Source organism: Hylobates moloch, unplaced genomic scaffold, assembly GCF_009828535.3.
Source record: "Hylobates moloch isolate HMO894 unplaced genomic scaffold, HMol_V3 SCAFFOLD_19, whole genome shotgun sequence".
NCBI lineage: Eukaryota > Metazoa > Chordata > Mammalia > Primates > Hylobatidae > Hylobates > Hylobates moloch.
This window is the reverse complement of record NW_026652294.1, coordinates 22155135-22181083: the sequence shown is the minus strand read 5'-3', so window position 1 is coordinate 22181083 and position 25949 is coordinate 22155135. Positions and strand designations below refer to the sequence as shown.

General features: G+C 45.5%; 2 protein-coding genes across 2 annotated transcripts; both read right to left on the bottom strand.

The window, feature by feature from the left end:
* Positions 1 to 516: 516 nt before the first annotated feature.
* On the bottom strand, positions 517 to 3002 carry LOC116458543 (developmental pluripotency-associated protein 3-like). Its single transcript, XM_032138281.2, has one exon. It carries the CDS (start codon positions 2012 to 2014, stop codon positions 1532 to 1534), a length of 483 nt encoding a protein of 160 aa, XP_031994172.1. The 5' UTR covers positions 2015 to 3002; the 3' UTR covers positions 517 to 1531.
* Positions 3003 to 3099: 97 nt separating this feature from the next.
* Positions 3100 to 25742, bottom strand: RBX1 (ring-box 1). Its single transcript, XM_032138282.2, has 5 exons — positions 25641 to 25742; positions 23460 to 23538; positions 12700 to 12770; positions 8682 to 8767; positions 3100 to 3288 (listed from the first exon to the last, which is right to left on the bottom strand). The coding sequence occupies exons 1-5, from the start codon at positions 25716 to 25718 to the stop codon at positions 3276 to 3278; spliced, it is 327 nt and encodes a 108-aa protein (XP_031994173.1). The 5' UTR covers positions 25719 to 25742; the 3' UTR covers positions 3100 to 3275.
* Positions 25743 to 25949: the final 207 nt, after the last annotated feature.

The window sequence follows — 25949 nt, the reverse complement described above, 5'->3', positions numbered from 1 at the left end:
AAAAGGCCGAGCGTGGTGGCTCACGCTTATAATCCCAGCACTTTGGGAGGCCGAGGCGGGCAGATCACGAGGTCAGGAGATCGAGACCACGGTGAAACCCCGTCTCTACTAAAAATACAAAAAATTAGCTGGGCGTGGTGGTGGGCGCCTGTAGTCCCAGCTCCTCGGAGAGGCTGAGGCAGGAGAATGGCGTGAACCCGGGAGGCGGAGCTTGCAGTGAGCCGAGATTGTGCCACTGCACTCCAGCCTGGGCGACAGAGCGAGACTCCGTCTCAAAAAAAAAAAAAAAAAAAAAAGAAAATTAGCCAGATATGGTGGTGCACACATGTAATCCCAGCTACTTAGGAGGCTGAGGCAGGAGGATCACTTGAACCCAGCAGGTTGGGGGTGCAGTGAGCTGTCATCTCGCCACTGCACTCTAGCCTTGGGGATAGAGCAAGACCATGTCTCAAATCCCACCCCCCCCACAAAAAAAGCCCAGAAATTAAAAAAAAGACTGAAAACAATAAAAATCCATCACTTATGAGCATATTTTTATTAAAATTATTTTTTAAAACAAAAAAATGTGAGACTAGCATTGTTTTTGTATTTTTGCTAATCTCTTTTACATCTGATTTAATAGAAGACACTGGATTCTTAAGTCGGTTTCTTCATTAGATATGCTGCTTTGGTTGAATATAAAGAAAAACTGCTTTCACATAGACTTGCAGTTCATGAACTCCCTTGAAGGGTTTCAGGTACCCCCTTGTCAGGAATCCTCAGATGATACTTTGAGAACCACTGAAACAAACTATATTGCTTCTCAGTTAAAAAGTCTGTATTATTAACCATTGAATTAATATTAGAACTGGAAATTCCATCTCCCAAGATTTTTTTTTTTTGAGACGGAGTTTTGCTCTTGTTGCCCAGGCTGGAGTGCAATGGTGCTATCTCGGCTCACTGCAACCTCCGCCTCCCAGGTTCAAAGAATTCTCCTGCCTCAGCCTCCTGTGTAGCTCAGATTACAGGCGCGCACCACCATGCCTGGCTAATTTTTGTATTATTTTTTTTTTTTTAAAGGTACTCAAATGTCAACTTTATTGTTTCTATATAAACACCTTTTTGTACTGAAAACTAAAAATAACAAAGTTTGCTATGATTGCAATCCAAATTTTTGAAAGCCAGAAATTCTAATTATGCTATAGCCAAACTACCTAATGCTTTCTTTATCCACAAGTAACTTTGCTTCAATTTCTTGATGTTGGGTTTCATCTCACTGACTTTGGGCTTCTAAGACACATGGGAATACTTATATCGTCTTGGCTTCTTTGGGTCAAATCAAACAGTAGGGCTAAAGTTATTCAAATACATTCAGATTACACAGATCCCTTATGAATTACTAGTATCATAGTAGGAAGAAAAAGATACAAGAAGAAAAATATATCCTAGAACTCATCAAAATTATTGGTGTATAGTCTATACTAGCATAGAGTAGCTTTCTCAACCTGCTATATAAAATTACCAGCAAGAAAAAAAGGTGCAAGAATAAGATTTATGGCTGAAGTGGCTTGGTGTCATGATCCCCTATTTTAGCATTCTCAGAAGGATCCCATCCGTTAGACACGCAGAAACTGCAGGGACATTTGAATGGTCTCGGTTCCTTCTTAACTCCCTTAAGCCCATTGTTTGTTGGTATTCTTTCATGCGTACGAACTCTGCCGAGTAATATGTATCTCAATCTTGCCAACTTTTCTCTCTGCACAGACAGCAGTGTTCTTACTCCTCTCCCATTGTAAAACAACTCATCTGCCATTTCCTTGAGGACTGCTGCTTTTGCAGCCTGTCGACGGAGTAAAGCTTCCCGTGCAGGGGAAGCAGATTCGCTACTAGCGTTGATAGTCAAGTTACTAAGGTTCTTTATCAACGCCTCAGGGCAGATTTGAGAGGCCCCTGAATCGTCCCGGGAATTTTCTTCGGTGAGCATTTGTGGAGACTCTGGGATGTAGGTTGGATTAAACTTCTGTGATGGGTCCATCGGTGTCTTGACACAACACTAAGCTTCTCTTGGATCTTTGAAACCTAGCAGAAACTGAAGATGGAGCCTCTAATTTTTGTATTTTTAGTAGAGACGGGGTTTCACCATGTTGGTCAGGCTGATCTTGAACTCCTGACCTCGTGATCGCCTGATTATAGGCGTGAGCCACCACACCCGGCCAATATCAGTTTTTAACTTGAGTTCATAAATTGTCCCTTTGCCAGCCAAGATTATATATATCTATTTTTCTAGGCTAAGAAGAGAAAGCAACATGTCATACACCAGGGGTCCCTAACCCTTGGGCTGCAGAGTGGATGCCAGTCCATGGCCTGCTAGGAACCCGACTGTATAGCAGGAGGTGAACAGGGTGGTGACCGAGCATTACCGCCTGAGCTCTGCCTGTCAGATCAGCGGCAGCATTAGATTCTCATAGGAGCTTCAACCCTATTGGCGAACTGTGCATGTGAGGGATCTAGGTTGCACAGTCCATCTAATGCCTCATGACCTCAGGTGGAACAGTTCCAAAACCATCCCCAAGCACACCCCCGCCCCACCCCCAGTCCATGGAAAAATTGTCTTCCATGAAACCAACCCCTGGTGGCAAAAAGATTGGGGACTGCTGTCATACACAACCAAAGGTCACATTTGTATAGTGGTTTTACATTTTACAAAGCTTCTCTCTGTGCCCACATGATGCCACTTAGTCCTCAGAAGCCCACAGTACAGAGGAGGAAAGTTCGGAGTAGAGAGGCAACTTTGCCAAGCTTGCCATCAGTAACCAAGCTGTGGAACCAGGACTCAGAACTGGGTTTGACGACTGAATCCCACATTCTTCCCTCTTTCAGCTGCCCACTGCTATCACACAGGAGGAGAAAGAAGGGCTGACTGCTGTTTTCGGGTGCTGGTGATCCACACTCTGCCTTGAGCTGTCGGATTCCTCATGACTAAGTGATGCGCTCAGAGGACAACCCTGCTCTGGCCCCGAGGAACAAACATTTCACTTTCGAAAGCTGAGTTTTCAGCCTTGGAAGGGGAGACTCTTCATTTATGTTCACTTTGTTCACATACACAAGAGAGAGCATCCGTTCTAGAATCCAACTGGACTTTATTTGACACAGAATACAATATGGCTACAGAAACAGCAAACTGAAAAAACAAAGCAGAAAAAAACACAGTTCCATCCAATTTGTAATTAGGTAACAGCAGGGAAAGTCATTAAATGAATAACAAAACAATTAAGCTTGATGGAAGAAGTCTTTTCCTAGTGCCCATACCTGAAAGACAAAGTAAATTACTCTGATTAATTCCATGGTAATTTCCTGTTTGAGACATAAAACCTGCTTACATGAGCAACTTTAGTTAGAACCTAAGTGATCACAGTGTGCTCCAGGATTGGGTGACAACACTGACACTAGCTTGGCTGTCACTGTGATTCCCCTTTCCCCTCCCTATCTTACAGGACTTCTTGCCTACTGCCCCCTCTTAGGGACAGGCTCTCCCTCTGACTCAACCATGCCCACCTGACAGGTGCCAGTAGCTGCCTAGTGGTATTAGGGAGGTGAGAGGGAAAAGTCATTGGTGGTTGTGAAAGGGAGCTCCACCTGCTCACTCCCAGCAGGGGCTCAGACAGTTTGAACTTTCGGGCTCCCTGATCATGGCGGCCTATTTTCACCTGAACTCCAGTACTCAGGCATGTTTAGGGTAAAGCTAATAGTGAGAATAGCAATTGATCAGGCTTCAATTTCAAAATCTGTCATCAGCTCCAATTACAACTCTGATTACATTCAGCTCTATACAAAGAGAAGAGAAAGCTAGGCCTGGATTTTGGAGGTTTCTGTTTTCCCCAGAAACCAAAATTTGGCTCTAAGAAGATTATAAAAATTAACAAGGGGCCGGGTGCAGTGGCTCACCCCTGTAATCCCAGCACTTTGGGAGGCTGAGGTAGGCAGATCACCTGAGGTCAGGAGTTCAAAACCGGCCTGGCCAACATGGTGAAAACCCGTCTCTACTAAAAATACAAAAATTAGCCGGCGTGGTGGCAGGTGCCTGTAATCCCAGCTACTCAGGAGACCGAGGCAGGAGAACTGCTTCAACCTGGGAGTTGGAGGTTGCAGTGAACCAAGATCACACTACTGCACTCTAGCATAGGCAACACAGTGAGACTCTGTCTCAAAAAATATATATATAAATAAAAATAAATAAACAAGGCCAAGGAATTTCTTCCACATATAAACAGATTTTTTTTTTTTGAGACGGAGTCTTGCTCTGTTCCCCAGGCTGGAGTGCAATGGCGTGATCTCAGCTCACTGCAAGCTCCGCCTCCCGGGTTCACACCATTCTCCTGCCTCAGCCTCCCGAGTAGCTGGGACTATAGGCGCCCGCCAACACGTCCGGCTAATTTTTTGTATTTTTAGTAGAGACGGGGTTTCACCGTGTTAGCCAGGATGGTCTCGATCTCCTGACCTCGTGATCCGCCCGCCTCAGCCTCCCAAAGTGCTGGGATTACAGGCGTGAGCCACCGCGCCCGGCCATAAACAGATTTCTTGAACACAAGATCCCTCATTATTATCTTTTGTCCTGGATCTTTTTAGGCAGTTAACCTGATTAAAATAATTTGTCATATGGATAGAAACTAGGGCACTGGAACTCTGGCTCACAGCTTCTCATAAGAAATCTACTTGAATATTGTCTTAAAAAAAGCTGTTGTGCCAAATTCCACATAGGTTAGGCTCTAGCATGTGAGATGGGCTGTAGAACAATCCTATCAGATTAAAGAATGCTGAAGAATTTGTTTTCCCAATGCACTGACAACTACCACCTGGGAAGGTCACCAGTTAGAATGGCAGAGTCAAAGCCCCAGATAAGGAATTCTTCATACCCCTGCAATTCTTAGATTTAACCCTGGGCACATGTACCGGCAAAACGAGACCATTTTGGTCTAAAATGGAACCTTGAGCCTGCTGTAGGGCAGAGCCAATTACAAAGGCCCCCTGAAAACTTAGAAAAGTCCTCTGCCTTGACGTGTATTCCTGTTATGGTTCCCTGCAGAATGCAAGCTCCAAGGGCAAGAAGGACCATCTCAAACGTTTTTATGGCCGGGCGCGGTGGCTCACGCTTGTAATCCCAGCACTTTGGGGGGCCGAGGCGGGCGGATCACGAGGTCAGGCGATTGAGACCACGGTGAAACCCCGTCTCTGCTAAAAATACAAAAAATTAGCCGGGCATAGTGGCGGGCGCCTGTAGTCCCAGCTACTCGGAGAGGCTGAGGCAGGAGAATGGCGTGAACCTGGGAGGCGGAGCTTGCAGTGAGCCGAGATTGCGCCACTGCACTCCAGCCTGGGCAACAGAACGAGACTCCGTCTCAAGAAAAAAAAAACAAAAACAAAAAAAAGTTTTTATATTTTACACGGTACTTAGCATACATTTTGCTGAAGGGAGCCCAACAGTACCACTCAGATACTGAGTATTTGGCAGGTTTCTTAAAAACTGAATATGCATTGATAAGACTTCCAAATGTTTTACCAAAATAAATTATTGAATTTAAAGGCAAAATCACTGCACCAATAATGGATTTCTAAACATTTCACAAACAAAAGAATCCTATTTTTTTGTTTTTTAAACCAAGAATAGCCTAAAAAAGGCATATTTAAATTAAAAAACTCCTTTCTCATAAAAAATTCAGTAAAGAAAATGACCAATAATTCAAAAGAAAACGTGCAGGAAGATAAACACAGCGGTTCACAGAAAAGCGTTAAGAGATACAAAAACATGAACAATTGCCCAACCTTACTGAAAATTCAAAAATGAAAATCGAATACTGATTGTCACCTATCAGAGTGGCTAAGATGGAAAAACTGTATAATGAAGCACTGGCAGGAAATGAAGAAAGGGGAGTTCTGCTTCACTGTTTGGAGAGAGTGAAATTAGTGTATATTCTTAGGAATGGAACCTGACACTATTTATCAAAAACAAAAATATACATTCTTTTTTTTTTTGAGATGAAGTTTTCTCTTTTGCCCCGGCTGAAGTGGCACGATCTCAGCTCACTGCAACCTCTGGGCCCCCAGGTTCAAGCGAGGATTCTCCTGACTCAGCCTCCTGAGTAGCTGGGATTACAGGCACCATCATGCCCGGCTAATTTTTGTATTTTTAGTGGGGGGGGGGGGGTTTCACCATGTTGGCCAGGCTGGTCTTGAACTCCTGACCTCAGGTGATCCACCCGCCTCAGCCTCCTAAAGCGCTAGGATTACAGGTGTGAGCAACTGCACCTGGCTTTTTTTTTTTTTTTTTTAATTGGCTGTATTACCTAGCCTGGAGTGCAGTGGCATGATCTCAGCTCACTGCAACCTCCGCCTCCTGGGCTCAAGCCATCCTCCCACCTCAGCCTCCAGAGTAGCTGGGACTACGAGTGCATGGCACCACATCCAGCTAATTTTCTTTTTTTTTTTTTTTTGAGACAGGGTCTCACTCTGTCATTTAGACTGGAGTGCAGTGGCATGATCTCTGCTTCAATGGTTCTCTGCCTCACCTCCGATAATGGATCACCACTACCCCCACTAATTTTGTTTTTTTTTTTTTTTTTTTTTTTTTGGATAGACTCACTGCAAGCTCTGCCTCCTGGGTTTGCGCCATTCTCCTGTCTCAGCCTCTCCGAGTAGCTGGGACTACAGGCGCCTGCCACCACACTCGGCTAATTTTTTTGTATTTTTAGTAGAGACGGGGTTTCACCGTGGTCTCGATCTCCTGACCTCGTGATCCGCCCGCCTCGGCCTCCCAAAGTGCTGGGATTACAAGCGTGAGCCACCGCGCCCGGCCTAATTTTTGTATTTTTTAAAGTAGAGACGGGGTTTCACCATGTGGGCCAGGCTGGTCTCAAACTCCTGACCTCAAATGATCCACCTGCCTCGGCCTCCCAAAGTGCTGGGATTACAGGCATAAGCCATCAGGCATGGCCTAATTTACTATTTTTTGGTAGAGATGGGGTTTCAACATGTTGCCAGGCTGGTCTCGAACTAGTGGACTCAAGCAATCTGCCCACCTTGGCCTCCTAAAGTGTTGGGATTACAGGTGTGAGCCACCAAGCCCAGCCATACTCTTTACCCATAAATTCCTCTTTTAGGAATTACTGCTCCAGATACATCTACACATTTACACAAAGCTTCACGTGTAAGGATGTTTCTCCCTTCACATTGCTTGCATCAGTGAAAAACTGGAAACGCAAATGTCCACCAATAGGGACTGACTTTTTTGTTTTTTTGAGATGGAGTTTTGCTCTTGTTGGAGTGCAATGGCGCGATCTCAGCCCACCGCAACCTCCGCCTCCTGGGTTCAAGAGATTCTCCTGCCTCAGCCTCCCAAGTAGCTGGGATTACAGGCATGTGCCCCCATGCCCAGCTAATTTTGTATTTTTAGTAGAGACGGGGTTTCTCCATGTTGGCCAGGCTGGTCTTGAACACCCAACCTCAGGTGATCTGCCCGCCTTGGCCTCCCAAAGTGCTGGGATTACAGACGTGAGCCACTGTGCCCGGCCAGGGACTGACTTTTTAAAAAATATAAAAAATGTTAAAAACATGCAAACAAAAAAAGAAAAGAAAAGAAAAAAGTTAAGGTACATTTACATAAAGAAATACTCTGCAACCATTAGAAATGAGGTAGTTTGTTATTTGTGGAAACGGAAAATCTCCAAAATGTACAAAATGAAAAAAAAAAGGTGAATTACTGTATAGGATACTCACATTTATGTTAACAAAAATATATATATACACACAACCATGTAAATGCCAGAACATATAAGAGATAGTCAGAAAATCTTCTAAGAAGCTGTCCTGTCACTGATGGCTGGCTCCAGCAAGCCGGAGCAGGGGCTTATAGTGGGAAATTCATATTTTGTGGTATACCCCTTCAACCATTTAAATTTTTAAAAATTTACTAGGTCATGTTTTATTTATATAACAATAAAATCTAATCGGGATACCCATAAATGCTGTATCAGAATTAATCAGTGTGAGATAAACCAGTGAAATATGATAAGTGGATACAAGTCTAGCCCAAAGCTACCTGACATTAGGTAGTCCATGGAGCCTCATTAGGATGTAATTTTGGAAATATTTAAGAGTTCACAGATTATCACATTTTCTACTTTCACAGACCCTAGAAGGTTGGGAAACCTGCCGGGCACGGTGGCTCACACCTGTAATCCCAGCACTTTGGGAGACCGAGGCAGGCAGATCACTTGAGATCAGGAGTTCAAGACCAGCCTGGCCAACATGGTGAAACCCAATCTCTACGAAAAATAGAAAAATTAGCTGCGCATGGTGGCACACACTTGTAATCCCAGCTACTTGCTAGGCTGAGGTGGGAGGATCGCTTGAATCTGGTAGGTGGAGGTTGCAGTGAGCCAAGATAGCACCACTACACTCCAGCCTGGGCAACAGAGTGAGACTCCATCTCAAAAAAAAAAAAAAAAGGTTGGGAAACCCTAGGCTGCAAATGTCTAATGTTGGCTAATCCTTTGTGCGTTTTCCATATAGATAAGTCCTAGCTTAAGTAACCAAAAACTAGTTTAAAAAAAAACAAGGCATGTATCATGTCTCCATTCCCCAAGACCACGCTCCTTTCAGCCTGAGGCAAGTCAAAAAGCCCCGTCAAAACAACCAAAGATACCTACTTTTGGAATTCCCACTCTCTGTTGTCCAATGGACACACCTGTCGTGTTTTGAGCCAGCGAGAGATGCAGTGGAAGTGAAAAGCATGCTGAAAGAAAACATATATTTTATTAAAAATAACTCTGTGCAGGCTCAGCCATAGAGCGACAACAGGTTCCACAGGGCAGTGGCATGGGTGACATATAGTGGACAAGAAAAGAAAAGGAGACAACGAGAGGCAAAAGTTCAACAACTGATTATATCTTGGTTAGATGCAAGGACATTTCCAACAAGCATTTGTTAGAAATGTCATTACTACTAAAGGAAATCATTCAGGAAGCACAGGAGTATGTGCTAGCACTCAGCTCTCTTCTATTTAAGAGAACATGGAATGTGGCTCCTTGGTCCCATTCAGCCTGTAAGGGGATACTTCCACTTTCTTTGGGAAAGGAGGCCTGTGATCAATGCAGATTTCAAATATCCCCATTCCTGGTCTCTAGCTTCCCTCCCACCCTCCTGCCCCTGGAGAATGCGACCTGCAGGAGCAGAGCCTTCTCCCCAGCCTTTGGTAGAGAAGTGCATGGTCACTGCCACCCACCCAGAACTGAGACGGGTACTTCCCCAACCTCCCCACATCCAGCTCAGCTCTGGTCAAAGGCACTTTATTTCTAGATGTATTCACAGACATATTGATATTACAAGAGCTCAGTACTTCACGTGCCTTTAATGGGTGAGGGACTTTGTCTTAGGGAATGAGATAAAAGAAAATTGGCCAGGCGCAGTGGCTCACGCCTGTAATCTCAGCACTTTGGGAGGCCGAGGCGGGTGGATCACGAGGTCAGGAGATCGAGACCACGGTGAAACCCCGTCTCTACTAAAAATACAAAAAATTAGCTGGGCGCGGTGGCGGGCGCCTGTAGTCCCAGCTACTCGGGAGGCTGAGCCAGGAGAATGGCGTGAGCTCCATCCAGGAGGTGGAGCTTGCAGTGAGCCGAGATCGCGCCACTGCACTCCAGCCTGGGCGACAGTGAGACTCCGTCTCAAAAAAAAAAAAAAAAAGAGAGATAAAAGAAAATTGGGGTAAAAGGAAGTATCCTTATGAGGGACAAACGGCACACAAGCAGCCTAAAGCGCATCAAAAGGCTTATTTCATAAGACAAGAAGTAAAAAGAGAAGTCTGCTTAGATTTGGGAAAAGGACAATCTGCGTGCAGTTTTTTGGTGTGGGCTCATGACATGCAGATGCTCATCACAATGTCTCTGCAATGAGTACCTGTCCCCCTGCTCATGTGCGTATTAGGACAGACACAGCAAGTGCTTCCTTCATTTCGTCTGTGATTGCTGCACTGTGGTGTGGCACGGGGAGAAATACTCACCCTAACAAAACAACAAAAGCTTTACAAGCTTCATTTAGTAACAACTGAAAGCTGGTCAGTACGTCTCCCAAAGTATGTATGGAACTTAAGGGATTATATAATGTGGATTATTATCTTGTGAAATGTCTTTTGACAAAGACAAAAGTATAATTCAGTAATTAAGAGTGGAATCCACAGCTAGTACACTAGGGATACCCAAGAGGACAAATATTCTCCTAGAGTGACAGCCTTTTGGAAGATCCCTTTTCCGCTGACTCTTGTATAACTCACCGTGAAAAAGAGAAAAAGCAAAATTTCCAAAAGGCAGAAAGCAGAGACATTTTTCATAACCACCAGGTGTTGGGGTCAGGCTCACCGAAGGGTATTCGACAGCTTCTCCCTCTCCCACCTCACCCACTGAGCACTTTGCAGCAGTACAGTGTCCTGGTACAGCCCAACTAAGTCAGAGAATACCAAGCGCTGGGGAAAAGAGGGCTGTAAATGAGGTGTCAGGGAGGTGACAGCACCCCTGAACATTTACTAAGATGTACCAATGGATATATTTAGTGGTCAAAGTATAATTTACAGAAGATAAATTTACAGTACTTGACAGTTTACAGAAGATGTTGACATGTATTACCTCATTTGAGGCCTCATATCAACCCTGGCAGGCAAGCATGACAGATATTTTTATCTTCATTTTACAGACAGGAAACTGAAACCCAGACAAGTGACTTGCCTAATTCATGGAGCTGGTTTGTAGAAGACCCAGAACTAGAACCCAGGACTAATCCAGAGGCTTCTGCCACACCATGCTGGCTCTCTTTTACGGCAGGCTCTCTGAGAGAATCTCTTAGCCAAATTTAAGGGGATGTTCACTCTCTTTTCTTTCCACATAAAGGAACATGGTTCTTAGTATATGCCTGTATGCCACAGAGGGCAAAGGGCCCAATATACTTCCTTTATCCCCATAAACGATTAAAGCTCCCCCATGGCCAACACGGTCTACTATGAGCCTGGCCAAAGGGTCCCAACAGAGATGGAAGAAGGTGTACCAGAAAGTGTGGGTAGGGGCTGGGCAGGGTGGCTCATGCCTGTAATCCCAGCACTTTGGGAGGCTGAGGCAGGCAGATCGCCCTGAGGTCAGGAGTTCAAGACCAGCCTGGCCAACATGGCAAAACCCCATCTCTACTAAAAATACAAAAATTAGCCGGGCGTGGTAGTACACACCTATAATCCCAGCTACTCGGAAGGCTGAAGCAGGAGAATCACTTGAACCCAGGAGGTAAAGGTTGCAGTAAGCCGGGATCGTGTCACTGCACTCCAGCCTGGGCCACGTAGTGAGACTCCGTCTCAAAAAAAAAAAAAAAAAAAAAACCAAAACCAGTGTAGGTAGGAAAAAGAGTTGCAAGCCAACAGGAAAAAATACTGAGAACACCATCTACACAGTAACACCTCTACCTCAAATTTGTATTTATTTAGATTTTTTTTTTTTTTTGAGATGGAGTCTCACTTTGTCACCCAGGCTGGAGTGCAGTGGTGTGGTCTCGGCTCACTACAAGCTCCGCCTCCCAGGTTCACACCATTCTCCTGCCTCAGCCTCCCAAGTAGCTGGGACTACAGGCACCCGCCACCACACCCGGCTAATTTTTTGTATTTTTAGTAGAGACGGGGTTTCACCATGTTAGCCAGGATGGTCTTGATCTCCTGACCTTGTGATCCACCTGCCTCGGCCTCCCAAAGTGCTGGGATTACAGGCGTGAGCCACCGTGCCTGGCCTATTTAGATTTTTTTTTTTAACAAGCACTTGTGCTTACTATGTGCCGGGAGTTGTTTAATCACATTTTAACATAAATCATCTAATCCTGATTACAATTTTATGTGGTCCACTATCAGCCCTATTTTACATGAGGGAACCCAGGATTAGAGATGTTAAATGCCTTGCCTAACGTCACTTAGCAAGTAAGTCACAAAGGCAGGGAATGGTGGTCTGACTCTAGAATCTCTTAGCCCTGTGTCATGCTGGGAACTGTGGGTATTCTGTCCCCATGATATAGGAGGCCCTGATAAGACAATTTTAGCTCATGTGACTGGGACTTTACAGCTTAAAGAATGAATTTTTAACACATGCTAGAAATAACATATTTGATATTTGTTATCCTTCACAGCTGTCACACTCTTGGAAGGCCATTCAGTCCAATAAAGCTACACAAAACATTCCTGGCATAAGCCATATTAAAAAAAAAATCCTATCTCAGTACATACGCCACACTAAAACACACATACACAGAGACTTGAACACTCAATTTACTCATCAAACTTAGTTCCATTAGACACCTGGTCTTTAAAAGTCTGTTTTAAAGGTACAAAGTTCTACCAACAGAATATTCCAAAGGGTGCATGTAGGTTTTGAAGGCAGTTCCCATAGATGAAGCCCCAAAATATTGCTAACAAAATTGGGTCCACTTTATAATTAAGACAAATAAGTGCCTCTTTGCAGTAACTGTAATTTTTACCCTATAATAGGTTAATAGTATTATGATTTAAAATCTTTTTTACTATTTGTATACCTTTTGGGAGAAAGGTGGACTAGTCATTTTTTTCCCTAGTTATTTTCAAGACTAGCAAAGCAAGAAAAGTGGAAATATGTTTACAAGCCATGCTGACAGGTAAAGATGCTTCCTTACGTTACAGACTCCCCATGCGACAGTACACTCTTCTGAAGTAGCGGACGCCTGGTTAGCTTGACATTCTATGCCTGTGGGAACAAGAGCAACAGGATCACTGGACCTTGGGAGCAGCAACGTTTCAATCTATAGCAGCCAAAACAATTCTCAAGTGGTTACTTAGCCATAATTGTTTTTTAATGAATGTGGGAAAGGAAGAACAGAGAAGACAGAGATAACAGTATGCTTTCTGACAATCTCCCATCCTTGTTTAAAAAGAGTAACAAATGGGAAATGCACATCTCACTCCCGTTGCCCAGGCTACAGTACAGTGGCATGAACATGGCTCACTGCAGCCTTGACTTCCTGGGCTCAGGTGATTCTCCCTCAGCCTCTTGAGTAGCTGGAACTACAGGTGCATGCCACCACACCCAGCTAATTGTTTGTATTTTTTGTAGAGATGGGGTTTCACCATGTTGCCTAGACTGAGTTTTTTTCCTTTTGAGATGGAGTTTCCCTATTGTTGCCCAGGCTGGAGTGCAATAGCGCAGTCTTGGCTCACTGCAACCTCCGCCTCCCGAATTCAAGCGATTCTCCTGTCTCAGACTCCCAAGTAGCTGGAATTAACAGGCGCACACCACCATGCCTCGCTAATTTTGTATTTTTAGTAGTGATGGGGTTTCTCCATGTTGGCCAGGCTGGTCTCGAACTCCTGACCTCAGGTGATCCGCCCACCTCAGCCTCCCAAAGTGCTGGGATTACGGTGTGAACCACCGCGCCCAGCCTGCGATGAGTTCTTGACTGAGATCAAGATCTGATGGGTAAAGTACAACTGGGGATAAATATTCAAAGAACAAGAATTACTAATGCATAATTTGCTTTCTCTGATCATAGTAACTAACTGGAGTCTCCCTTCTGAAGAATAAAAAGCTTCAGGAGAAACTATTTAATAGGGGAGAATTACTTCAAACTACTACAGGTGAAAAATAGTAAAACTATGGCTGGGCACGCTGGCTCACACCTGTAATCCCAGCACTTTGGGAGGCTGAGGCTGGCGGATCACGAGGTCAGGAGTTCAAGACTAGCCCATCCAACATGGTGAAACCTGTCTCCACTAAAAATACGAAAAACTAGCCGGGAGTAGGCCAGGCGCAATGGCTCACTCCTGTAATCTCAGCACTTTGGGAGGCCAAGGCAGGCAGATCATGAGGTCAGGACTTTGAGACCATCCTGGCCAACAAGGTAAAACCCCGTCTCTACTAAAAATAAAAAAAAAAAAAGCTGGCCGTGGTGGCAGGCACTTGTAGTCCCAGCTACTCGGGAGGCTGAGGCAGGAGAATTGCTTGAACCCGGGAAGTGGAGCGTGCAGTGAGCTGAGATTGCACCACTGCACTGGAGCGTGGGTGACAGTGCAAGACTCCATCTCAAAAATAAATAAAAATAAAAATAAATAAGTAAATAAAAATTAGCCAGGCATGTGTGGTGGTGGGCGCCTGTAGTCCCAGCTACTCAGGAGGCTGAGGCAGAAGAATTGCTTGAATCTGGGAGGCAGAGGATGCAGTGAGCCAAGACTGCACCACTGCACTCCAGCCTGGGTGACACAGTGAGACTCTGTCTCAAAAAAAAAAAAAAAAAAAGTAAAACTATTACAACAAAACAAAACTAGATGTTAATGGGCATGTGTGGCTTTAGGGGAAGAGATACCATGATAATACTTTTTTCTTTTCACTCTTCAAAAATGTGGAAAGTGGGCTGGGCTATTGGCTCACACCTGTAATGCCAGTACTATGAAAGGCTTAAGTCAGGAATTCAAGAACAGCCTGACGGCAAAACCCAATCTCTACTAAAAATACAAAAGTTAGCGGGGCATGGTGGTACATGTCTGCAATCCCAGTTACTTGGGAGGCTGAGGTAGGAGAATCGCTTGAACCCAAGGGGCAGAGGTTGCAGTGAGCTGAGGTTGCACACCACTGTACTCCAGCCTGAGCAACAGAGCAAGACTCTGTCTCAAAAAAACAAACAAACAAAAAATAAACAAACAAACAAAGGCTGGGAGTAGTGGCTCACGCCTGCAATCCCAACACTTTGGAAGGACAAGGCTGGCGGATCACCTGATGTCAGGGTTCGAGACCAGCCTGGCGAACATGGCAAAACCCCCTCTCTACTAAAAATGCAAAAATTAGCCAGGCATGGTGGTGGATATCTGTAATCCCAGCTACTCAGGAGGCTGAGGCAGGAGAATCACTTGAACCCAGGAGGCAGAGGCTGCAGTGAGCCAAGATCACACCACTGCATTCCACTCCAGCCTGGGCGACAGAGTAAGACCGTCACACACACATACACATACACACTCGGAAAGCAAAGCACTTACTTTTGCTAGCCAGATTCACACTACAGTGTGACTTGGTTTGCCAACTGATAAAAATAAAGAATTGGGGCCAGGCCTGGTGGCTCACGCCTGTAATCCAAGCGTTTTGGGAGGCTGAGGCGGGTGGATCACGAGGTCAGGAGATCGAGACCATCCTGGCTAACATGGTCTCTACTAAAAATATTAAAAAATTAGCCAAGTGTGGTGGCGGGCGCCTGTAGTCCCAGCCACTCGGGAGGCTGAGGCAGGAGAATGGCGTGAACCCAGGAGGCGGAGCTTGCAGTGAGCCGAGGTCGCACCACTGCACTCCAGCCTGGGCGACAGAGCGAGACTCCATCTCAAAAAATAAAAATAAAGAATGGGGCCAGGCATAGTCGCTCACACCTGTAATCCCAGCACTTTGGGATGCCAAGGCAGCAGGATCACTTCAGCCCACGAGTTCAAGACCAGGGTGGGCAACACAGCAACATCCCATCTCTAGAAATAAAGAAATTAGCCAGGTGTGGTAGCACATGCCTGTGGTCCCAGCTAGTAAGGAGGCTGAGGCAGGAGAATGGCTTGAGCACAGGTGGTTGAGGCTGCAGTGCACCATGATCGCACCACTGCACTCCAGCCTAGGTGACAGAGCAAAACCTTGTATCAAAAAAAAAAAAAAAAAAAAAAAAAGGCCAGGCACGGTGGCTCGGCCGGGCGTGGTGGCTCACGTCTGTAATCCCAGCACTTTGGGAAGCCGAGGCAGGTGGATCATCTGAGGTCAGGAGCTCGAGACCAGCCTGGCCAACATGGTGAAACTCTCTTCTAAAAATACAAACAATTAGCCAGGTGTGGTGGGTGGTGCATGCCTATAATCCCAGCTACTAGAGAGGCTGAGGCAGGAGAATCGCTGGAACCTGGGAGGCAGAGGTTGCAGTGAGCTGAGATTGCACCACTGCACTCTACCCTGGGTGAAAGAGCGAGACTCCATCTTAAAAACAAACAAAAAAAGGATCTAGGGTCTATGCAGTGTATTTAACAGCTTATTGAAACTGGAATACACTACTATAATTAAAAGGATGGCAGAGAAAAGTAAATATGATGTCCTTTAAGTTGGATCCTCTAACTTAGAGGACTACGTATTATAAAATTAGCTACATAAGAGCCACAATTATTAAAGTGAAAATCGAAACTGTCTCAAGGTACATTATCATGTTTAAATTTGATCTGGGTCTTTCTTTTGACTGTGGCCATGGCACTACTAACCTAAAGAATCCTTCAGGCTCCCTTGATGGTATAGTCCTTTCCTTCCTCCCTGCCATACCTGGAACATGCTCCTCCTCCTATCACTCTCAAGTCCTCCCCACCCTTCAAGACCCAGCTTAAATCCCTACTTCTTGACTGAAGCTTTTCCTGACTATTCCACCCTGAGTCATTTTCCTCTCCTTCAGGCACTCTTAACACATCAATTATGAGTATCTCTTTACATACCTGACCTCCCTCCTTCCCCCTCAACTCAAAGCTCCCACAGAGCAGGGACCTGGTCTTTCTATGCCAAGTGCAAATTAGGCTCTTGGTACTTGAACAAGCAAACAAAAACTATTTCTATAAATAGAAGAAATATGGGACAAATACAGATTCATTCTTTTTTTTAGACAGAGTCTCGCTCTGTTGCCCAGGCTGAAGGGCAGTGGCACAATCTCCACACTGCAACCTCCACCTCCCAGGTTCCAGCTATTCTCCCACCTCAACCTCCCGAGTAGCAGGGATTACAGGTGCGCACCACCATACCAAGCTAATTTTTTGTATTTTTAGTAGAGATGGGGTTTCACCATGTTGGCCAGGTTGGTCTTTAACTCCCGACCTCAAGTGATCTGCCTGCCTCGGCCTCCCAAGGTGCTGAGATTACAGGCGTGAGCCACTGCATCTGACCAAGATTCATTCCTTTTTTTTTTTTTTTTTTTTTTAGACAGAGTCTAGCTTTATCCCCCCAGGCCAGAGGGCACTGGTGCAATCTTGGCTCACTGCAACCTCTGTCTCCTGGGTTCAAGTGATTCTCCCGCCTCAGCCTCCCAAGTAGCTGGGACTACAGGCGTGCGCCACCATGCCAGGCTAATTTTTTGTATTTTTAGTAGAGATGGGGTTTCCCCATGTTGCCCAGGCTGGTCTTGAACTCCTGAGCTCATGCAATCCACACGTCCTGGCCTCCCAAAGTGCTGGGATTATAGGTGTGAGCCGCGCGCCCGGCCAGATTCATTCTTTACTACTAAATTCCTAAGAAAGAATAAAAATATATAGGAGGGATACTACTGCAATCTAGAATGCCAAATAACAAGGGATACAGCAGGGAAAATGATTAAATATTAGTGTAAAATGTGCTCAATACAAACGTTTTCCGGCTTTTGTTGCAGAGAGTAAGTAAAGGGGTTGAGTCCAGTTAGTTTAAACAGGGGCAGGAACTGTTCACTGTCAACCCAGAACAGGTAGACAGTGGCACATAACGGGTTCATGTCACACCCCTGCCAAGGCAGAAGCCTATCATGTGATTTATAAAGCTTGGGGACCTTTAAGCTTTGATAAAAACACTGTACCACCAAAGAACTGTTAAGGAAGCAATGGCTTCATCTGAAGAGTAGACAGATTACACTTTCAAAACACTGATGGGGCCGGGTGTGGTGGCTCACGCCTGTAATCCTAGCACTTTGGGAGGCAGAGCCAGATGGATCACTCGAGGTCAGGAGTTAGAGACCAGACTGGCCAACATGGTGAAACCCCATTTCTACTAAAAATACAAAAATTAGCTGGGCGTGCTGGTGCATACCTGCAGTCCCAGCTGCTCAGGAGGCTGAGGCAGGAGAATAGCTTGAACCTGGGAGGCAGAGGTTGCAGTGCGCTGAGATCATGCCACTGCACTCCAGCCTAGGCAACAGAGCAAGACTCTGTCTCAAACAAACCAAACCAAACCAAAATACTGATGGATCTGTAGTTTTAGGTAGATACTAACATCTTCTGGGCCAAGGCTGGGTCTAAGATGATGAAGATTCCCCGTCATCAGCAATAAGATTACCAGAGGTAACAGAGAAAATAAAACCTAGCATATTTGATTTTTCAGCAACTCCTTAATACAACCAAGAAAGGAGACAATGTAAAATAAAATATATATAAAGGTACAGGATGGCATGCAGAATCAATATGGACTTAAACGAGGAAGTCTTCAGAATCCGACTGGGGCACAGCCATAATCATTCTTATTTACTTAGAGCTATGTACATAATTACTCATTGAAGGCCAGACAAGATTTATTAAAATACAGCCATTGCTAAATCTAGATTCTTACTTTCATCTTTAACAAAAATTGTCTTTATAAAAATGATAAATCCACTTTTTTTCTTTACTTGCTAAGTTCTTTTCCCATATAAATCCTTTTTTTTTTTTTTTTTTAAGTTATGACACTCAGACTTCTCCTCAGTTAATAAAAGTGTGTGGCCAGGGGCAGTGGCTCACACCTGTAAGCCCAATGTTTTGGGAGGGCAAGGCAGGAGGATTGCTTGAGTCCAGGAGTTCAAGACAAGCCTGGACAACACAGCAAGACCCAATCTCTACAAAAAATTAAAAAATTAGCAGCCAGATGCGGTGGCTCACACCTGTAATCCCAGCACTTTGGGGGCCGAGACGGGTGGATCACGAGATCAGGAGCTCGAGACCAGCCTGGCCAACATAGTGAAACCCCGTTTCTACTAAAAATACAAAAACTAGCCAGGTGTGGTGGCAGGTACCTGTAATCTCAGCTGCTCGGGAAGCTGAGGCAGGAGAATTGTTTGAACCCAGAAGGTGGAAACTGCAGTGAGCCGAGATCGTGCCATTGCACTCCAGCTGGGCGACAGTGGGAGACTCCGCCACCAAAAAAAAAAAAAAAAAAATTAGCTAGATGTGGTAGTGCACGTCTGTGGTCCCAGCTACTTAGAGGCTGAGGTAGGAGGACTGCTTGATCCCAGGTCAAGGCTGCAGTGAGCTATGACTGTGCCACTGCACTCCAGCCTGGGCACTTGAGTGAGACCCTATCTCTAACAAAAAAATACATAAAAATAAAAAATAAACAGTGTTTCTCTTTTTGAGATAGGGTCTCACTCTCTCACCTATAGGCTGGTGTGCAGTGGTGAAATCTTGAGTCACTGTCACCTCTGCCTCCCGGGCTCATGGGATCTTCCCACCTCAGCCTCCCAAGTAGCTGGGACCACAGGCGTAAGCCACCATGCCTGGCTAATTTTTTGTAGAGACAGGGTTTCGCCATGTTGCCCAGGCTGGTCTTGAACTCCTAGGCTCAAGCGATCTGCCTGCCTCAGCCACCCAAAGTCTTGGGTTTACAGGTGTGAGCCACCTCACCTGGCCAAGAGTGTCTTTTTGAGACAAGAGTTTTGCTCTTTTTGTCCAGGATGGAGTGCAATGGCAGGATCTCGGCTCACTGCAACCTCTGCCTCCCAGGTTCAAGTGATTCTCCTGCCTCAGCCTCCCATGTAGCTGGGATTACAGGTGCGTGCTACCACGCCTGGCTAATTTTGTATTTTTAGTAGAGATGGGGTTTCACTGTGTTGGCCAGGATGGTCTCGATCTCCTGACCTCATGATCCCCCCGGCCTCAGCCTCCCAAAGTGCTGGGATTACAGGCGTGAGCCACTGCGCCAGGCCTAAGAGTGTGTTTCTTTTTTTGTTGTTGAGACGGAGTCTCACTCTGTCACCAGGCTGGAGTGCAGTGGCGTGATCTCAGCTCACTGCAGCCTCTGCCTCCTGGGTTCATGCCATTCTCCTGCCTCAGCCTCCCAAGTAGCTGGGACTACAGGCGCCCGCCATCACACCCGGCTAATTTTTTGTATTTTTAGTGGAGACGGGGTTTCACCTTGTTAGCCAGGATGGTCTCGATCTCCTGACCTTGTGATCTGCCCGCCTCGGCCTCCCAAAGTGCTAGGATTACAGGCGTGAGCCACCACGCCTGGCCTAAGAGTGTGTTTCTTAAAGGTAAAGACTTGAGGTCGGACGTGGTGGCTCACACCTATAATCCTGGCACTTTGGGAGGCCAAGGGGGGTGGTTTTTTTGAGGCCAGGAGTTTGAATGGGTCACGTCTGTAATCCCAGCAGTTTGAGACCAGCCTGGCCAACATGGTGAAACCCTGTCTCTCGTAAAAATACAAAAAATTAGCCAGGTGAGGTGGCCCACACCTGTAGTCCCAGCTACTTGGGAGGCTGATGCAGGAGAATCACTTGAACCCAGGAGGCGGAGGTTGCAATAAGCTGAGATTGTGTCACTGCACTCCAGCCTGAGTGACAAACAGAGACTCTGTCTTTGAAAAAAAAAAAAAAAAGGTAAAGACCTGCCCGATCTCAGTCATTGTTTTATCCTGGTGCCTACCAGGATGCTCGGGATATATTCATTGGATGAATAAAAGATAGGACTTAGAAAATACTTTCATAAGTTTTTGTTATAGGATTTCAACATCCTACTTCATCTGACATTCAAAATATATTATGAAACAGGTATCCCACTGAAAGCCTAATATGATGTCTCAAGCATTTCACTCTAAGAGAAGACAGAATATGGATCGCCTTTGTCTTCTGTGGTCCTTTTAAGAAGTACATTCTCTCATATCCAGAGACACATATACACTGACTTAAATATAGAGAAAAAAAAATCAGGGTTATATAAAATCATTAAAAATCATTAACTATTTTCAAAACAGAGCCCCAAGAAAGTAAAATTTTCTCTGGGTACAACTCTTTGTGAAAATGCAAGGCCGAGAAACTGGCAAGCATGTAATCAAAGACCCCACCCAAACACATCTGAAACCATGCATATGTTTTTCTGTGATGGGTTCATGTCATCTATATTAAACATTATGGTAGGTGCTGATCTCCCTTGGCTGTAGTGTGAAGAGATAAACAGTGTCAAAGCTCAAAGAAGCCAAGGGCAATACATGACCAGTATAAGCCATGACCGCTTTCCAACAGAAAATATTTGATTTGTGCTTTCCAAGTTGAAAACATCTAAGCAAGTTTAAGATAAGATCTAAAGCTCAACTATGGGTTAGTCTTACATTGCACAATAAAGTAGTTATTAACCACATGTGACTACTGAGCACTTGAAATGTGGCTAGTCTGAATCTAGATGTGCTGTAAGTGTAAAATACACACTGAATTTCAAAGATAGTACAAAGACAGAATGTAAAATATCTCATTTTTTTTTTATATCAATTACATGTTGAAATAAAACTATTTTGGCTATAAAAGGTTAAATAAAATAGATTAATTTCACCTTTTTATTTTCTTTTTACTTTATGAATGTGGGTACTAGAAAATTTCAGGCCAGCCACAGTGGCTCACGCCTATAATTGCAACATTTTGGAAGGCCAAAACGGGAGGATCACTTGAAGCCAGTTCGAGACCAGCTTGGGCAGCAAAGCGAGATCCCATCTCTGAAAAAAAGCAAAAAAAAAAAAAAAAAGGAAAAAGAAAATTTAAAATTATATATGTGTTTGTATTGGCTTACATTCAGATTGGACAGTGCTGGGTTAGACAAAACCAAGGAAGAGAAGAGGTGAAGAATATTCTAGGCAAAAAAGACTAGGTTATGTAAGGGCTCTAAAATAGAGCATGGACACTTAAGAATGGAAAAGCAGGCCGGGCGTGGTGGTTCACGCTTGTAATCCCAGCACTTTGGGAGGCAGAGGCGCGCGGATCACCTGAGGTCAGGAGTTCGTGACCAGCCTGGCCAACACGGTGAAACCGTGTCTCTACTAAAAATACAAAAATTAGCTGGGCGTGGTGGCAGGCACCTGTAATCCCAGCTGTTGAGGAGGCTGAGGCAGGAGAATCACTTGAACTCGGGAGGCGGAGGTTGCAGTGAGCTGAGATCATGCCACTACACTCCAGCCTGGGCGACTCCATCTCAAAATAAGGAAAAAAAAGGAAAACCGGCCAGGGGCCATGGCTGCTTTGGCCACCATGGTTTAAAAAAAAAAAAAAAGCGTCCAGGTAAACTAACAGAGTGAGCAGGAGTGACTCAAGACGAAGCTGTAAAGGCAGGTGAGTGATCTGAAAAATAAGTTCCTATAATTCCAATTCTAGAAACTTGAAGTTTCTTTCCTCTACTTCTGGCCTCAGGAACAAATCATTTTAGTTCCCAGATGAAAAAGTACCCTCAGGCTGGGCGCGGTGGCTCACGCCTGTAATCCCAGCACTTTGGGAGGCCGAGACGGGCAGATTATGAGGTCAGGGGATCGAGACCATCCTGGCTAACACGGTGAAACCCCGTCTCTACTAAAAATACAAAAAATTAGCCGGGCGAGGTGGCGGGCGCCTGTAGTCCCAGCTACTCGGGAGGCTGAGGCAGGAGAATGGCATGAACCCCGGGGGGCAGAGCCTGCAGTGAGCCGAGATCGCGCCACTGCACTCCAGCCTGGGCGACAGCGAGACTCTGTCTCAAAAAAAAAAAAAAAAAAAAAGAAAAAGAAAAAGAAAAAGTACCCTCAACTGTTCCTGGTGTGATCAACATTCTTGTCCCTTCTACTATAAGCACAGGAAATCAGTCCATCAAAGACTATAATCAGATCTCTATGTGCTGACCACTACATGTAATAAAATATGTGGAGATTTAAATGAAATTTCTTTAGTGCAATTAATTATTTATTTAGATGTTGGCAATGATTTCCTTTTTATTATGTTTGGCCCTAACATACAAAATCCTCACTCCTTAGGCTTCTTTCCGTTGTAAACAATGACCAGCAAAAATTAGCTCAGATAGACTTTTTTTTTTTTTTGAGACTTTAAGTCTTGCTGTGTCGCCCAGGTTGTAGTGCAGTGGTGTGATCTCGGCTCACTGCCACCTCCGCCTCCCAGGTTCAAGCAATTCTCCTGCCTCAGCTTGCCAAGTAGCTGGGATTACAGACATGCACCAGTACGCCCAGCTAATTTTTGTATTTTTAGTAGAGACAGGGTTTCACCATGTTGGCCAGGTTGGTCAACTCCTGGCCTCAAATGATCCGCCCGCCTTGGCCTCCCAAAGTGCTGGGATTACAAGCACGAGCCACTGCGCCTGGCCTCAGAATATTTTAGCTCAGTTTATTTTCCTCCTTTAACTATTTCTACCTTTGAGTCTAGGTACAAGATGGAAGACATGCAGGAAAAATCAACAGTGCCTGTTGTCCACAATTAATTCTAAATGTGTCCCTGCCATCTTTAGATTGAGTAGATTTATTCTGAGAGCTGGGTATGCCTCCAGGACATCATAAAAAAACTACTCTATTTCAAACACACCAACAGACTAGATACAGAAGACGGAGTGCTCAGAGTAGGCTTGTTATCTCCTTGTGAAGAAGAAAATCAGTCACATCAAGATAGCCACAATCTCTGCAACCTTCTCAACTTCCTCCCATCCTCCTCCAATTACTTACAAAGATCCATAATGTGGTTCCTGCAGATGGCACAGTTATCAACCACAATATCCCAGGCCCAGAGGGCTACTGCATTCCACTGTAAAGACAAAAAGAGGGAACAATGCATTCTCCTTATAACACGCACACACTCTTTAGGACTTCAGGCTGCAGCTGCAGTTATCATCTTTTTGGCCACAGGGAATTACCAAACAAAAGTTTTTGGATATTACGTTAATCTTATTATACCAAAGACAACAGTAGACTACACATATGTTCTCCTATTCTCCAAAAGGCTGAGTGTATGAACACAGAAATTAATGTCATCTTTTGTTTCCTATAGTTTAAAATAATTTAGTCTGGCCGGGCGCAGTGGCTCATGCCTATAGTCCTAGCATTTTGGGAGGCCGAGACGGGTGGATCACCTGAGGTCAGGAGTTCGAGACCAGCCTGGCCAACATGGCGAAACCCCATCTTTACTAAAAATACAAAAATTGGCCAGGCTTGGTGGCAGGTGTCTATGATACCAGCTATTTGGGAAGCTGAGGCAGGAGAATCGCTTGAATCTGGGGGACGGAGGTTGCAGTGAGCCGAGATCGTGCCACTGCACTCCAGCCTGGGCGACGGAGTGAGACTACATCTCAAAAAAAAAAAAAAAAAAAAAGCACAAACTTGAATTTCTGTGGCAGTTGCAGAAGAGCTCAAAATCTGAATAAGTATCTGCTTTACCAGGAAGCTCTGGAAGCATGAGCAATGAAGTGAAAGCTAGGGAACAGAATGAACTAAGATAATGACTGGATCATAAAATGGGTAATCGTGGGATAAGCTGGATAATTAACTACCCGTGTCAGTACACAGAACAAGGTCATCACTTAAATCTTAGATTACTTCATAACAAATTCTACAATTCACTAGAATTTTGTTTGATTCTTACCATAAAATAAACTGATGTTCTCAACTTTTATATGTTTAGACTCTTCCATTAAGATAATTATTCCAGTAAGAGTTTAACTAAAAGTGGCATTTCATTCATTCAACTCTGGCTTCCTCAATTACAAATACTCCCAAACCTTCATCGCTTTCAAACCCTATTCTCAGTGCCTAGTAACTTCTTCACCACTTTTCACATCACAGCTTCAACTTGGAGGAAAAGCCCCTACTTCTACTATTCTTCAATATGGCTGCTGGCTGTAACTGAGCAGCAGTGGCCACAATGAGACACCAAAAAGCACTAGGACGGGGGATATTGTCAGTGTTTAGCCAGATGTTCTAGGAATATCTTCCCTATTTCAGAATCTCCATTTTGAACAGCTTTCATGTTAGGTGGGAATCGACACTGTTCTCCCAAACTGTGGCAAACCACTAAAAGGCATTTCATGCAAAAAGACACGTTCCATTTTTGCTTTCCCACGCTTACCAAGTCATTCGCGACTAGTACTCAACCCTCCCTAAATGCCATAGGATTTGGGCTCGGATTTTCTTAACAAGTTCCACCATGCTTTTTATTATTATTTTGGAAGGGGGAGATTCTGGACGCGACAGAGAACCCAAGAGTGCGGTGGTTGTGTGAAAAGCCAACAGACGTCTCAGAAGAACCAAGCATTACACTCCAGACTCTAACCAGGCGGTGTGAGGCCCAGAGATGGGGTTAATGGAGGCCTCGATTTAGCGAGGACCAAGTCTGGATCCCTCCAAGTGAGAGGACCCCAAGCTTCAAAAAGGGGCGGAGCAAGATCACCAAGGGGGCTCCTCAGAGGCCTCCAATGCGGTAGGACTTCAGGTTCCAGGCTTTCGCCGCACTGCCCCATCCTCCACCGCCGCAATCGCTTCGACTCCCCATTCCACCCACCCGACCCTACCCTATCCTACCCTACCCTGCCCTGTCCTTCCCCCACCCCTCTACCACTCCAGTGACAGCTCACGCGCTTGGCTCCCGCCGCCAAGTCGCAACCCCGCGTATCTCAATAAAAAGCTCTGTGATTGGCCCCTTAGCCTCACAGCGAAACCAACACTTCCCCCAACAGTGGGCCGCCGTCACGCCGATCAACTCTAAGACCCGCCCCCCGACTTCCTTTCGTGGTACCCGGTCCCAGGAACGCCCTGAAATGAAACCCTTTACTCCGCGCCTCGACCATCCTCGGGCCTGCCAGCCAGATCCGCGCCTCTCTAGCTTCCCTGAGGAAGGCGCTGGCGAGACCCAACCTTTTTCACTTCAAAGCGCTTCTTGCCCGCGCCGCTGTTGGTGCCGCTCGGGGTATCCACATCCATCGCTGCCGCCATTTTGGAAACACAAGGTCTGTCGTCCGACCACTGCGCCTGCGCAGCAGCGCACACTTCGCTCCCCCCACCTCCCCGGCACCTCCTCCCGCACCCCACCCCTTACTGGCGCGCGAGGGGGAGGTGGAGGCGGAGCACGTGACCACGCCTCTTAAAGGGACTGTCGCAGGTCGCCCCACCCGCGAAGTGTAGGCCGGGGAGGGGGCGGTGGCCGGAGTGGGTGGGGCGGGGCCG

Excerpts from the sequence above, each read along its gene's own strand:
- LOC116458543 (XM_032138281.2), bottom strand. The coding sequence starts at position 2,014 with ATGGACCCATCACAGAAGTTTAATCCAACCTACATCCCAGAGTCTCCA.
- RBX1 (XM_032138282.2), bottom strand. The coding sequence starts at position 25,718 with ATGGCGGCAGCGATGGATGTGGATACCCCGAGCGGCACCAACAGCGGC. Across the intron at positions 12,771-23,459 it reads GAACCACATTATGGATCTTT|GCATAGAATGTCAAGCTAAC; the intron begins GTAAGTAATTGG and ends TTGTTCCCACAG. Across the intron at positions 8,768-12,699 it reads TCGCATGGGGAGTCTGTAAC|CATGCTTTTCACTTCCACTG; the intron begins GTAAGGAAGCAT and ends GTTTTCTTTCAG.